This window comes from Euleptes europaea, chromosome 19, assembly GCF_029931775.1.
Source record: "Euleptes europaea isolate rEulEur1 chromosome 19, rEulEur1.hap1, whole genome shotgun sequence".
In the NCBI taxonomy this organism is placed as follows: Eukaryota; Metazoa; Chordata; class Lepidosauria; order Squamata; family Sphaerodactylidae; genus Euleptes; species Euleptes europaea.
The window spans coordinates 27224031-27239637 of record NC_079330.1 but is presented as its reverse complement, the minus strand read 5'-3'; the positions used below and the strand labels follow the sequence as shown (position 1 = coordinate 27239637).

The window sequence follows — 15607 nt, the reverse complement described above, 5'->3', positions numbered from 1 at the left end:
CTCAGCCTTAGGAGCTCTGATTGGCTGACTAACACCAAGGAGGGTTCAGTCCTAATGCAGGCATCGTTGTTACCCAGAGAGCCTTTAGCATTGCAGTCTCCAAGCAGCTCTGCACAAATGACCTTTGCCATTCTCTCTCTCTCTCCCACTAGCTACTGCCTACATGTTTCAGCGTCAGCTCTCTCCCACGCCTGGATACCCTAGCCAGTATCAACTGTATGCGATGGAGAACACCCGGCAGACCATCTTAAGCGATTACATCACCTCCCAGCAGATGCCGGTCAACCTGCGTCCTGACCTTGCCCGGGGACTCTCTCCCCGGGAGCAGACGCTGGCGCTTCCCTATGCAGGAGCAAGAGGTGAGTCTTTCTTTGCCTAGCCTAAGCATTTTTGGAATGGAGACTGAATAGTGCCTGACACCACAACTTCATTTTTTCCCCCACTTTTCAATCAGGAATAATCGATCTGAACAGCATGGCTCCCACTATCTTAGTACCTCACCCTGGAGGAACGAGCACTCCCCCGATGGAGAGAATCACATACATCCCTGGAACTCAGCTTGCATTCCCAACCCGGCCCTACAACCCCCCCTCCATGTCCCCAGGTAAGGGCTGCCCCACTCAGATGTGTCAAGTAAGAGCTACAGGGACCGCCCCAAAAATGACCTTGGTTGAGCATCAGAAGTCTTCTCGACCCTAACAACAATCAAAGGGTTTTACTGTTTGTCCCAATATGTAATTGACTCGGTACAATACATACTTGACTTGTGGCACTCACTATAGTGTGGGCTGGAAAATTTTCGGACACAATATTTTTCTGGGGGAAACTTTTTGCCCCACATATGTAAGTATAATCCATTCATCTGTAGCTGTCAGTGTGGTTGAGGTGCATATCAATCATGTCAGATGGGCTAAGTGTGGGATATGAAATAGGGACAAACCCCAGCGCTTGCACATGGTGTATTTGCTTCCTTTTGGTAACATAGTTTCAATCATTTATTTACATTTTAATTGGAAATTTTCAATTAAAAAAATTCCAAATTACATTTTTTTCGGAAAACCCACATCACTGACTGTAGCACGGAATGGTTTGATGCATGGGCAGAAGTGGAAACCTCTCTGTTCCGAGGCCACTGGACCTCAAATACCCAATCCAGGGGCTAAACAAAGCGGGAAGGCGCTCTGATTCATGCCCTGCTTGTGAGCTTTCCAGTTTTGGAAGTGGGGGGTGGGGGTGGGGGCGGCGACTAAGTGGCAGATGGTCAGTTTCACCAAAGTAATCCTTCTGTATTTCTGCAATTCATTTGTCTAAGTATGTGTGAGAACCTTGTCAGTTTTCACCATTTAGCTTGTTTTGCACGACTTATTAACAACTTGCAAGAGCATTCCACCCTCTGATTTTATATGAACCCTCTCCAAGAGCAAATCCTAAGTCAACCATGTAGCCATCACTCCTTACTGTGATAGCGGATGTTCTCATTTCATTTGTACTTCCACTAATTAGCCTAAAGGGTAGAGCCAGAGTGGTGTGGTGGTTTGGAGCGGTGGACTCTAATCTGGAGAACTGGGTTTGATTTCCCACTCCTCCACATGAGTGGTGGAGGCTAATCCGGTGAACTGGGTTGGTTTCCCCACTCCTCCACGTGAAGCCAGCTGGGTGACCTTGGGCTAGTCACAGCTCTTACAGCCCCACCTACCTCACAGGGTGTCTGTTGTGGGGAGGGGAAGGGAAGGTGATTGTAAGCCGGTTTGATTCTTCCTTAAGTGGTAGAGAAAGTCGACATATAAAAACCAACTCTTCTTCTTCATGCCCCACTGGCTCACAACTGACAGCCCTCTGGCCCTATCCGGCAGGGTTGTTCTGGTATACGGAGGTAGGCTGGGATTCCAAGCTGTTCCCCTGACTTGGCTGGTTTCCAGAGAACATTGCATTGCCTCCTGGGCCACCAGGGAAACCCTTTCCAGGAAGCAGCGGCATGTTACCTTCCATTGGAAAGTTCTTGCTGTATTGAATGGTGGTCCATATGTTTCATAAAGCCACACACAGTGGGGAGGGGCTGTGGCTCAGTGTTAGAACATCTGCTTGGCATGCAGAAGGTCCCAGGTTCAAACCCCAGCATCTCCAGTTAAAGGGACTAGGCAAGTAGGTGATGTGAAAGACCTCTGCCTGAGACCCTGGAGAGCCGCTGCCGGTCTGAATAGACAATACTGACTTTGATGCACCAAGGGTCTGATTCAGTATAAGGCATCTTCATGTGTTCATGTGATACCAGAGTGGCTAAGGGTGCAGCTGGCCAGTGAGTATTCTGGGATTTCTTGCCTGTGTCCCTGACAGTAACATCCTCCAAACTGTGGAACATACCTTTGCTATAGACTTAGTATCTTTGTAGACATCCCCCTCTTCCCAGGGAACTGTAGGAGAGTGAGGGATTTCTACCAGCTACCTTTGCCAAACAAAAGTTCCCAAAATTCTTTTGGCGGAAGCTGTGATGGTGAAACGGGCATATAAAACCTGTATGGATTTTTAATGGAGGATCTGCCTTTTGTCACCAGTCTCTGTGTGCCACTGTTTCTCAAAGCATTTTCTCCTGTTTGTTTGGCAGGGCACCCTTCACATCTGGCAGCATCTGTGGTTGCAAATGCTGAGAGAGAACGAGAGCGGGAGAGGGAGAAGGAACGGGAGCGGGAGAGAGAACGGGAGAGGGAGCGCGAGAGAGAACGGGAGAGGGAGAGAATAGCAGCGGTTCCCTCCGAGCTTTACCTTCGTCCAGGTGAGTACCTGTTGCCAGATCTTTGAACTGGAGTCAGATGCAGCAAACACAGCAAGGTAAGCCAGAGAGGGGCAAATGTTGCTCCTTGCCCCCTCTCCCCTTTTTGGAGATGAGGAAGGGAAGAGTTTCCCATGCTCCTAATAGCGCAGACACACTTATTATGCATCAAAATTGGATGCCAACATGTGCTTCTACATGTAAGAGTTATTTCTGTGAGTCTGCACATGCCTTTCAACAGAAGCAAAAACAGCCCAGAGTTGTGGCTCATGCAGAGACACAATAAAGAGACTCTGTGACAGCCATGGGCTTTCTCAGCTCCACACCCATCTTGCCACACCTTCCAGTAGCAGTGACTGAGTTGATTTTCGTTATAGCATGGGTTGCAAGTAGTAAGTAAGGCAATGTAACAAATAACTGTGCTGGATTTCATGCTGCTATTACACAGGAAGCCTGGGGAGGTAGAATAGGAATCTGAGGTAATTCCACTACTTCCCCGTCTCCTCCTGGAATGATTCACACCAACGCCTTCCTTTCACAACACAAAAGATAAGTTTATTGTTTCTTCTTTAGAAGGGCTCGATGCTTAGTGGTTTGGAGGATAAGTAAAGGAACGTAACAGTTGTTTTCAGCACAAGACAGCAGAACTCCACTTTAAAACAGTTAGTTTCACACACACACACAGCTTTACTTAACTGACAGAGTGCTTATGTCAGAGAGAGAGAGAGAGAATGATTTCATTAAGAACTCCTCCTTAAACCCAATAATTTCAGCCTACTGAAATACGGTGAGCTTGTCTCTTCGGATATTTCCCTCAGCCCCCTCACAAGTCCCTAACCTACTATTTCCCTAAGGCAGTGGTCGGCAAACTCATTAGTCAACAGAGCCAAATATCAACAGTACAACAATTGAGATTTCTTTTGAGAAAACGCCTTTTAACAACCATTCATGTGCTGGAGGTTTTGCCTTGGATTTGCCGCTCAGATGCACATTTTCCCCATCTGCATTCTCAAAACTCTGCAGGGGGGCTTATTGTTGAGTTTTGAGAATCTGGATGGGGAAAATGTGCATCTCAGTGGCAAACCCAAGGCAAAACCTCCTGTGCATTAACGGCCATGCACAAACGAGAAGGAGAAAAGCTATCGTCACCTGAACACGCACCCCCCCACACACACACACACACCTGGTGCCACACGAAGCTGCCTAATACTGAATCAGACCCTCGGTCCATCGAAGTCAGTATTGCCTGCTCAGGCTGGCAGCGGCTGTACAGAACGATGTTCTAAAGCTGCTGGGAGTCCCAACTTGGGGGGTGGGAAGCCAAGCAGGATGTAAATTTTAAAAAGGGACACCTGCATTTGCAAAAGCCCCCCCCCCAACGTGTAAAGCTGTCAATAAAACCCAGGGCGTCCAACCTCTGTCATTTCTCCCACACTTTCGCTCAGGGTGAAGGTCTTCCCCGTGTCTCCCGCCCCCCCACCGCGCCCTTCACGCAGTCAAACAAAACTTTCCCAAACCCCCGAAACTTGGCAGCCAACTGCGCCCGACGCCAAACTCCCTCCGGGAGACCCCCCCCCCAGGCCAGGGGTTGGGGGTCTGGCTGCCATCCCTCCTCTCCTGCCGCCCTCCTTGATCCTGACCCCAGACCGGGAGGGGAGGAGAGGGTCCGGCGGCGACCTCCTGCAGCCCCCCCGCCCTAGATCTCCCCCCCAGCCCCCACTCACTGCGCCTCCTTCCAGCCGGGTCCAGCCATTGTGTGCCGTCCCCCGCCAGATTGTGCCCCCCAGTGAAGACAGGAGCCCCCCAACCCCCGGAGAAAGTTGGAGGGGGGTGCGGGGCGGCCTCTCCCGCCGGATGATCTGGGGGGGGGCGCTGTCGGCGGGGCGGCGGCTGAGACACTGTAGCGCCAGCCAGCTGCCTCCGCCCGGCTCCCGCGTCCTCGCCATGCACATGTGAACGTGCCGCCATGCCCCGCAGCCACGCCCACCCAAAGGTTCTCTGACTCCACGAGGGAGACTCCGAAGCGGAGGGCGGGGCTGAGAGCAGTGCCCCCGGCCCGTTCTTCCCCGCGTCCCCACCCTGCCCCACACCTACCTCGGCCGCAGCCGACTCCCCGCGGCTCCTCACCCTCCAGCTCCAGGGGGCGTGCTTCCCCAGCCCTTCCTCCGGCCAACCGGCTCAGCCTGCCCGGGCCGTGACTCCGCACCTCCGCCCCCTGGCGGAGGGCCGCGATCCAGGGAGAGCAGAGGCGAGGCGACAGCTGCCCGCCGCCAGCTCGCTGCCTCCACCTGCAGGGAGGAGCTGCAGCGTGCCGCCGCCTCCTCAAGAGCCGCACACAAGGGGCCAAAGAGCCTCATGCGGCTCGTGAACCACAGTTTGCCGACCACTGCCCTAAGGTAACACAAGATACCTTCTCTATTCCTGCCTCTGTAAGGTCTGAGTTCACCTGTTGAATCCCAATCACCAAACGTCCAGACAGGGTATTCTAAGAGGCTGGTTTATTTGGGAAGCATAAGGTGAGTAGCAGGAACTTACAGGGGAAGGTACGAGTACTCTACTGGGGGGAATACAGACAGGTTGGAACATATACAGAAAACCAAAGGCACAGTTGGTTACCAAGCCGAGCCTGGTTCCCATGGTAGATTACAGTTATCACACAAACAGAGAGAAAGCAGTGATAACAAACTTCTGAGAAACAGAACCTTGAAGGCCAGCTGCCTGGAGCTCACAGCCTCTTTATCAGCCCCTGAGTCCCATGAACCTTTGCTGTAGACATCTGAGTTCTTTTTCTTCACTGGGCAAAGTTTAACTACCTAACTATTCTCTGGGTGGTTTCCCCTGTTTCTCTGTTGCTTCCCCAAACCCTGTCTGAGGCAATGGTAGGCATTCCCTCCAATTTAGCTCTCTGCCCCCCCCCCCAAGGTTCCACAGCCTCTCATTGGTTGATGCCGGTCAGTACCTGCCTACTCTCTCTGTGGGCAGGGATTTTCTGGGATGCCTGGAGGGCGGAACCCGAGGTCGTCCATCACAGCCTTCACTGAGGCTATGTCATTTGGCTGGTTCTCAGTTCCTGGAGCAGTTCATCACAAGAACATAAAAAAGGCCATGCTGGATCAGACCAAGGTCCATTGTCCAGTCTGTTCACACAGTGGCAACCAGGTGCCTCTAGGGAAGCCCACAAACAAAACAACTGCAGCAGCATTGTCCTGCCTGTGTTCCACACCACCCAATATAATAGGCATGCTCCTCTGATCCTGGAGAGAATAGGTACGCATCATGACTAGTATCCATTTTTACTAGTAACCATGAATACCCCTCTCTTTCATGAGAATGTCCACTCCCCTCTTAAAGCCTTCCAAGTTGGCAGCCATCCCCACATCCTGGGGCAGGGAGTTCCACAATTTAACTATGCGTTGTGTGAAGAAATACTTCCTTTTATCTGTTTTGAGATCTCACCCTCCAGTTTCAGCAGATGACATCCAACTGCATCCGAGGTGGACATGGGGCAGTTGGAGGGTGGCTGGATCAAAGTGATGCATCTTGCAGAGATGCTCCCCTCTTCCTCCTCCCTGCGTTGATGGATGTTTTAGGCTCATAACAGGGTTTTGAATATCGAGATGTGATCTTTCTTCGCACTTTTCAGGCGCTGAGCAGCCAGGGAGACCTGGAAGCCACGGGTATGTCCGCTCACCGTCCCCTTCGATCAGGAGCCAAGAGAATATCTTGCAGCAAAGGCCCAGCATTTTCCAGGGATCCAATGGAACGAGTGTGATCACCCCTCTGGATCCCGCTGCCCAGTTACGCATCATGTACGGTTTGAGAGTTTGCCTCAGAATCTGCCACAGCATGGTGCTTGCTATTGAATCTCTTTGCTTAACAACAACAACAGCAAAACTGTGTGAGAAATTCCTGGGGTGTGCAAAGCACGTGGTTTGCTTTCAGAATGTCCCTGGTCCCATCCCAGGCTTTTCTAGTAAAGAGGGATGTTGGGTAGCAAGGGGAGGGGCTGTGGATCAATGGTAGAGCATCTGCTTGGCATACCCCCAAGGCTTGCCACCCCTGTTAGTGCAGGATAAATTTGAATCATCATGGCTAAAGGAGGTTCTCAGCAAATTGGCCTGGCTGGGCCTTTCTCCATCTTCCCTACTAGCCATGGGTTTGGAACAAGCAGCAAGCTTTTTGAAGCAAAGTGTTGAAGATACCGAACGTCAGGCAGACCTGGGGAAATCACCCTTCTTCTTGGCTCCAGAAAAATCTAGATACCTAGTTACCCCTGCAGTATATTTCTCCCATTTGGAATTTATCAACTATAGGAAGGCCTACACTCTAGCCAGATGTCACGCCCTGCCTTCGGCTGTCCTAGAAGGAAAATACAAGAAGATTCCAAGATCAGAAAGGCTATGCCCCTGCAGGTCAGGAGACGTCGAAACCACGGAGCATGTATTGTTTAGCTATTCATTCTATCATGAGGCCCGTATTAGATTCATTGCTTTCCTGATCAGTGAATTCCCGATAAGCCAGTAGAATTTCTGACTAAGAGGCTCCTGATGGGTGAAACACCACACTTTTCGCTCCCAACTGCCAAATTCTGTGCCATTGCAATGAAAATTCGCAAAAATAGAATGGAAAAAATTACTAAACCGGGCTATACTTTTAGAAATATTAAGTTGTTAAGTTAAATCTTGTGATTTGTTCTAACATCCTACATTTTAACATCATTGGACTTTTATCTAATTTTGTAATTTGTACTAGTTTTACTGTTTTATTAAGTCAGATAATTTTATGTATTAACCTTTGGCTGGTCGAACAGACAATATCAATATCTATCTATCTATCTATCTATCTATCTATATCTATATATCAATATATATCTATATCAATATGTGTGTGTGTGTGTGTGTGTGTGTGTGTGTGTGTGTGTGTGTGTGTGTGTGCTTGGCATGCAGAAGGTCCTAGGTTCAATCCCTGGCATCTCCAGTTAAAAGGACTAGGCAGGTAGGTGATGTGAAAGACCTCAGCCCGAGACCCTGGAGAACTGCTGCTGGTCTGAGTAGACAATGCTGACTTTGATGAGCCAAGGGTCTGATTCAGTAGAAGGCAGCTTCATGTATAAGGCAGCCATGATTATTCAAATTTATCCTGCACTAACAGGGGTAGCAAGCCTAGGGGGTATGCCATGTATGTGCGCTATCTATGGTTTTAATAATTAGAGGATTGCTGTGATATATATTGTTTTATTGAGATATTTATACTTGAAGATATGTTGATTTTATGGTTGTAACCCGCCCTGAGCCTGGCTTTGTCTGGGGAGGGCAAGCTATAAATTGAAATAATAAATAATTGAATTGGGCTTGGAGATATTTCGATCACAACCAAGGGCATGCATCAAGTACGGCCATTGTGTGATTAAAGAATTATTATAGGTAGATTGCCAGAGTTTTAAACAGTTGATGGTAGCTGCATAAATCTGCAGATTGTCCATAAATCCCCCCCTGGGTTGAACGAGAAGCCGCATGCACCTGGAATGGTTACAGTTGGTCTTGCACCTTTGCTGGAGGGGCTATCCTAGGCTAGCAATGGTCCCCCGAGGACAGGAGGAACACCAGAGAAATGAGCGGGGAGAGAGAGGCTTTAATGTCCCACACTGTTCAGCATTTCTTTCAGCCACTGTACCACTAAGAGTTGAACACATGAAGCTGCCTTACACTGAATGCTCCATCAAAGTCAGTATTGTCTATTCAGACCGGCAGCGGCTCTCCAGGGTCTCAGGCAGAGGTCTTTCACATCACCTACTTGCCTAGCCCCTTTTAACTGGAGATGCTGGGGATCGAACCAGGGACCTTCCACATGCCAAGCAGAGGTTCTACCACTGAGCCACGGCCCTTCCTAGAGCTATCACCCATCCAAATCTGTGCTTCTTATAATTTGTTTGATCTGTTGAAAACCTGATAATTGGAAACTGATTTTCAGAGATCCGAAAGTAAATACATATGGAGAAAAAGAGTGCATGCTCTTGGTTTTAGGAGATGCCTGTGCTTGTCACTGTAGGCATCAGCCTAGAAGAGCCCCCACCCCGGCCTAACAAAAAAGGTGGGAATGCCTCTCCCCAAAAGGTAGAATAAGAATGGCGGCGTCATCATTTCCATGAAGCTCTGAGACTGCTAAAAGTGCTCCCGAAATGCTATGCCGGTCAAACGCACTGAGCCCCGTTTCCCTTTTTGCCAACAGGCAGCTCCCTCCCGGCGCTCCCTCCATAACCCAGGGGTTGCCTGCTTCACGCTTCAACACTGCTGCTGACGCCTTGGCTGCTCTGGTGGATGCGGCTGCCTCTGCCCCTCAGATGGAAGTGGCCAAGTCGAAAGAGAACAAGCACGACGGCAGCCGGATCGAGGAGAACCCGGGCCGCCGGTCGGCAGTGGTGAGCGAGCAGCAGCAGATGGAGCAGAAGGCGCTGGAGGCGGAGAAGAGGGGGCCTACGGGCCCGTACACGTCGTCGTCATCCGGCTTTTCCAGCAGCAAGCCTCAGGGTCAGTCGTCTTCAGCCATCTACTCAGAAGCTGGGAAGGACAAAGGCCCCCCCTCTATATCCAAGTACGAGGAGGAGCTGCGGACCCGTGGGAAGACCACCATCACGGCCGCCAACTTCATCGACGTGATCATCACGCGGCAGATCGCCTCTGACAAGGATGCTCGGGACCGTGGCTCCCAGAGCTCAGACTCTTCCAGCAGTCGTACGTTGACTTTCCCCGGCTTTCTGCTTCTTTTGCTAGGTGTGGCTGGGCAGCAGTTTAGGGGGAAGCCCAGTGAGGGGGTGTCATTTGGCGCTGTTATTCCTCCTCTAGTTTGGGTATGAGCTCAAGGCTGTTGAGAGCCGCCGCAGCCTGCTCTCTCCCCAGGATAAAGCTGCCCTCCTGCAACATAGTTCTCCCCCCTTACATTCGGAAGAACATACACAGCCTGCCGGGTTAGAAGAGGTGTATGGCTGCTGTTCTCCAGCAGCATTTTGCCTAGACTCCCCCAGAATTTTGTTCCTCTCATGCACCTTCCCCTTTTCCGTTGCCACTTACTGTGGCCCTGTACCAGCTCTGCATAGCTTCTTGCTGAGACTGGTGGAAGCAGAGCACGTGGGACACAATAAAGGTGATCTTGCAAATTGGCTAAATTTTATATTCTGTTTGCAGAATTCTGACTTCTTTTTCCCGTACACAGACTTCTCTGTGACCAAGGCTGAATGTATTCTGCCCCGAATCTTTTTTAAAATGATCTGTCCTGGTATTTCAAATTATGAATTCTGTAACCTGAATAAATTATGCAAATCGAACAATCGTCTTGGCCCAAATCATACCCCCCCCCCATCTGCCTCTTCAGCAGGCATTACCCAAGACCTTCAAGCCTATATTTTTACCTACACATTTTAAAAAGACAGCTTCTTTTTGTACCCACGGCAAATTTTTCCGTGTTTCTGCAAAAGCATAGAGTTCACATAGCCCTGCCAAACAAAATGGTCAAACAAAACTTGGGGGAAGACCACAAAAAGACCGTGGCAGATTAGGAGAGTGATCTAGAACTTGGGAAGGTCTGCTATTTGCATTCCAAAAAATCTTTAGCAAAGGCAAGTGTATGTCGATCTTCAGCTTGTCCCCCTAGCTCACTCAGGAATAATTGCCGTTGAACTCTGCTCTAAGGAAATGTCTTGTGCAGGTTTACTCGGAAATAAGGCCCACTCCGCTCGGTGTTCATAGCAGGTAAATAAAACAGATCGGGCCCTGAATGCTCTTTAATACTCTTTCTGTGTCCCCGCAGTCTCCTCTTCCCACCGATATGAACCACCCAGAGATGCTATCGAGGTGATCAGCCCTGCAAACTCGCCAATCCCTCCCCAGGAAAAGATGCCAGTTTATCAACAGGAGGCCCCCAAAATGACTCAGGCAGAAAGTAAGTTTGGTTCTATTCCTCCCCCAATTGCAAAAGTAGGGCAATAATTAACAAACAAACAAACAAACTTTTTGTTACCTGGTGCCGAACATTTTAAAAAAGTAAAGGTAGCCCCCTGTGCAGGCTCCGGGTGATTAATGACCCATGGGGTGACATCACATCACAACGTTTACTAGGCAGACTATGTTTTACGGGGTGGTTTGCCATTGCCTTCCCCAGTCATCTACATTTTACCCCCATCAAGCTGGGTACTTGCTTTACCGACCTCAGAAGGATGGAAGGCTGAGTCAACCTTGAGCTGGCTTCCTGAAACTGACTTCTGTTGGGATCAAACTCAGGTTGTGAGCAGAGCTTTGACTGCAGCATACCACTCTGCACCACGGGCTCTTGCAGAACATTAAAGAGCACCCAATAAATGACACTGCACACGATCAGTAAACTTACCCCTGCTGGCTAAGTGAAGCTTGCCTGTTCAGGGGCAGTGTATCTCTTAGAATCAGATGCTGAGGAAAGTTGGCAGGACCTGGGGACTGTATATTGCGGGAATATTCGACCTGTAGGCCATGTGAGGGAATATTCGGCCATGTGAGGGAGAGGCGGAAGTATGTGGTGGTGCACATACAGCAGGGGTGGGGAACCTTTTTTCTGCCAAGGGCCATTTGGAAATTTATACATCATTCACAGGCCATACAAAATTATCAACTTAAAAATTAGCCAACCAACACGTTTCTCCATGGCCGGGGTGGGAAAGGGTTAACAGTTTCTTGGGCAGTCCTAGCAGCTCCATCGCTAAAGTCTTCTGCAAGGGGGAAAAAAGGTTCCTTTTCTTGGCAAAACAAACTCACATCTGCCTTGAATGGAGGCTATTCCTGCCCGCGGGAGGGGGCAGATCACCAGTCTTAGATTCTTCTGAGCTAGAGATCTGCCAGGACCCACGAAGGGCCACACCAAATGATTTCGCGGGCCTTAAACGGCCCCCGGCCTGACGTTTCCCACCCCTGACATACAGGAACAAAGGATGTTGGAAAGGACAAAACACTCCATAGGGAAGAAGGAATTCAAAAAGGACACTGGGGGAGGTCAATGCCAGCAGGCTCAAAGTCTTGATTGGGGAACTGGTATGCTGCGTTTCATAAACCTGGTGCAGCAGTAAGACTCAGTGGGATGCCCATGCCCCTCAGTACAAGTTCTGTAGAAGAAAAGGGAGGAAACCGCACATTGGAGCAAGTGGTGCTCTGTCTGGCAGAGGGGTCCAAGAGTCCAATGAAAGGGGAAATTTAAGGAGGTACAGAATCTCTCGAGATGGAAATATCAGGCCTCAGAAACATTGTGGAGTTGGGTTCATGCTGTCATCTCCTTGGACTTAAACTGTGAGGGGTGTTCTTCGATGGAGAGAGGAATCTGAGATGCTTAATCCTACCTCGAAGGTGTGAGAGATGCTCTAAGTAGAACTAAATAATAAAAACTCCATATCCAGAGGCAATGTACCTTTCAGAAACACTTAGCGAGGGGGAGTAGAGGAGAGGTCCCCAACATGGTGCCCACTGACACCTTTTCTGGTTTCTGCCAAGTGTTTTTAGAAAGTGGGTGGGGCTTTCACCCAGCAAGGCTTCTGATTGGCCACATGAGATTTGATTGGCTGTGCAGATCTTTTAAAACGTTGCTTTGGCAACAGCTGCCACCGCAGCACAAGGATCTTCACTGTGTTGCTGAAGGTAAGCTGGGGAAACCATTTTGTAGCTGGCTCCACCTTCTGCAGCTGCCATTTTACGGCAGCCATTTTGTGACTGTGCCCCCCCCCCAATGCTGTGTCAGAATTCCAAAGGTGTCTGCAGGCTTTAAAAAGTTGGGAACCCCTGGAGTAGAGGAACAGAAGAAGTTCTGTTCTAATAACTAGATAGATGAAGGTATGCTCAAAGATACTTAACACATTGGTAAAACAATTATTTTAGGAATATATGTAAACCGTCTCTCTCTTCCATATCTGTGCATTTCGGAGAGGGGAAAATCTTTGCATTTCAACTGAGCCACTTCCACTGGATACTGGATTGGCTCATCAAACACTGCCCTTGGGCATTCGTTTTCAGTAACGCAACTGCAGGTTCTATTTGGCCTCTGTTGGGAAAAGGATGTCGTCTTTGATGGATCCTTTTTCTGATTCAGCAAAGCAGCTCTGCAGAACGGTGTTTTGTTCCCCCTTTTCCCAACTGTTAACCAGGAGACTGCAACCGACAGTACGAGGGGCCAGCTCACGCTTACAGGCAACAGCAAGATTCGCCGTCACCGCAGCCACCCCCTTCCTCCCAAGCTGAAGGAATGGGGCCCGTGCCGCGAACCCACCGCCTGATCACTCTGGCTGATCACATCTGTGTAAGTGTTTGCCCTCGGTCGGGGGTGGAGGTCCAAAACCTTGGGCTTGCTCTGAAGGGATTTGAGTGAAGGAATAAGAAAAACCATGCTTACAGATTAACATGAAGCTATTTAAATTATAAATTGCGCAGATACCAGTTTTGATTACTGCACAGAATCAGAATTCTGCTCTCAAAAGAGAACTCAGAATATCTGCTTAAAGTTTTGCCTTTTGATTTGTGCACATTAGCATCCGTGTCGCTCTTAGAGGAAAGTGTGCGTGGGGAGGAGGAATTTACAGTGCAATCCTATGCAGAATTACTCCAGTCTAAGGCCATTTAATTGAATAGGGTTAGACTTGAGTAACTCTCCTTCACTGTTGGTGTAGTTAGAATGGACAAGTGCGACCACTGAATGCTTGGACACTTTTTTGGGCAGATTGTGGCCATGAATTTGTTTTCTTGCTTGCTTGCTTGCTTTCTTGCTGTCAAGTCATAGCTGGCTTATGATGACCCTGTAGGTTTTTCTGGGCAAGAGATGTTGTGAGGTAGTTTGCCATTGCCTCCCTCCGTGTCAGCCCCTGGTATTTTTTGGAGGTCTCCCATCCAAAGACTAGCCAGGGTCAGAGTTGAGAGTATATGACTGGCCCAAGATCACCCAGGGATTTAAACCTGGGTTTCCCAGGTCCTAGTCATCTTATACATGGGGGCATGTATGGAAAAATACGGGCGGGGACCATCAGAAGTTCGGACGCCAGCCGGCCAGGGTAACCGGGCTCTTCCCCACCTGCTCTCATCCCCGCCCACTCTCTTCCCCGCCTGTCAGCTGACGGGCAGAAAAGAGACTGGGGACCATCGGAAGGCCAGCCACTGGCCAGGGCAACCGGGCTCTTCTCTGCTGCTCTCTTCACCGCCCGTCAGCTGACAGGCGGGGCCAGCAGCAACCATGCATTCCATGTATAAGACAACCCCCAATTTTTTACTAAATTTTTAAAGAAAAAAATAGTTTTATACACGGAAAAATATGCCATACAAAATTCTGTACATGTGGATCCAAGTAAATAACAGCTCTGATCTGATCTGGTATTCACAGGCAGTGGAAAGCAGAACTTGAATGTGGCTGAATAAGTTCACATAGTTTTGGTTTACATAGTTTTCTGCCATTGCACCCCAATCTAGGATTCAAAACTGTTCTCCTGCAATTCAGTGTGGAAAACTCACATACATTTCTCTGTTAGGCACTAGTGCGTGCCCTTGGTTCTTAACTGAATTTTGAATGACCTGGGAACTGTATATTGTGGGAATATTGAAACTGTAGGACTGGCCATGCGAGAGAGAGGCAGATGTATGTGGCTGTGCACATGAATGGTGGAAGATGAATGTCTCACAGGGCTGTGTTGACATCTCTGTTCTCCTCTCTCCAGCAAATCATTACACAGGATTTTGCTCGAAGCCAGGCTTCCACACAGCCATCTCTCCATCCTCCCACTAGCACATTCCAAACCTCTGCTCCCACTAACGTCACCACGTCGAACCGGGTGAAGACCTCTAACCGCTACAGCCCTGAAGTGCAGATGCAGCCTGGCCCCCACCAGCGGCCCGGGGCCCGAGTGTCTCCAGAAAACCTCTCTGACAAAAACAGGGGAAGGTAATGTTGGAGTGGATTTCTGCTCTTTCCCCTCTCTCTTGTGTTTGGGTGTGTGCGCCATCAAGTCACAGCTGTCTTATGGTGACCCCATAGGGCTTTCAAGGCAAGAGCCGTTCATAGGTGGTTTGCCCTTGCCTTCCTCCGTGTAGCGACCCCTTAGTGTTTTCAAGCCAAGAGACATTCGGAGGTGGCTTACCATTGTCTGCCTCTGCATGGGCTGAGGGAGTTCTGAGGGATCTGTGACTAGCCCAAGGTCACCCAGCAGGCTTCATGTGAAGAAGTGGGGAATCAAACCCGGTTCTCCAGATTAGAATCCGCTCCTCTTAACCACTACACCACACTGGCTCTCTCTTTCCCCCTCTCACTGGTGACATGTGAATGAGCCTGGAGAATCCTTAGGCTTTATGCATCCCCCCTCCCCCCAATAATGAAATGCTTCTGTTTTGTAGCAAACCAAAGTCTGTCTTCACATTCACTCTAGTTTGGTTGCTTGTGTAGCCCCCCGTCCCCCATATCAGGATTCCATAGTCTGGTTTAATCCTGGTTGGTGAGATTGGAAGACAAATACTTTGTGATTTGGACATTGGCAGCAACCTGTAGCTTGAAGCTGAAGTGGAATTGCTGAGCCCCGTGGGGGAGAGCCTGTGAGCCATGGGGTCATGTGTTCAGTTCAGTCATGTGATGACAAACCATCGCCAGTCATCATGCTTGGAGCCTGCCCTTGCTGGCTTGGGTCAGAGATTGTTCTCTTCCCTTGTGTTGTTTACACCCCACCCCTTTGAGTATACTCAAGGTATCTTATAACAACATATCTAGTTACGATACAGTAATTTGGGAGTTTAGTAACAGCACCATTAACAGAAACCACTTCAGAGTATGCAGATTATTAACACAGGGACATTATTCCCC

At 49.4% G+C, this 15607-nt stretch overlaps 1 protein-coding gene across 1 annotated transcript in view; it reads left to right on the top strand.

Moving 5' to 3' along the window:
• Positions 1–15607, top strand: part of NCOR1 (nuclear receptor corepressor 1) — a 140409-nt gene that overhangs the window by 107772 nt on the left and 17030 nt on the right. The window contains exons 34-41 of the mRNA XM_056865495.1: positions 153–359; positions 455–604; positions 2603–2770; positions 6411–6576; positions 8996–9498; positions 10571–10702; positions 12921–13072; positions 14475–14698. Coding sequence (XP_056721473.1) covers positions 153–359; positions 455–604; positions 2603–2770; positions 6411–6576; positions 8996–9498; positions 10571–10702; positions 12921–13072; positions 14475–14698 — 1702 coding nt within the window. The remainder of the gene's footprint in view (positions 1–152; positions 360–454; positions 605–2602; positions 2771–6410; positions 6577–8995; positions 9499–10570; positions 10703–12920; positions 13073–14474; positions 14699–15607) is intronic.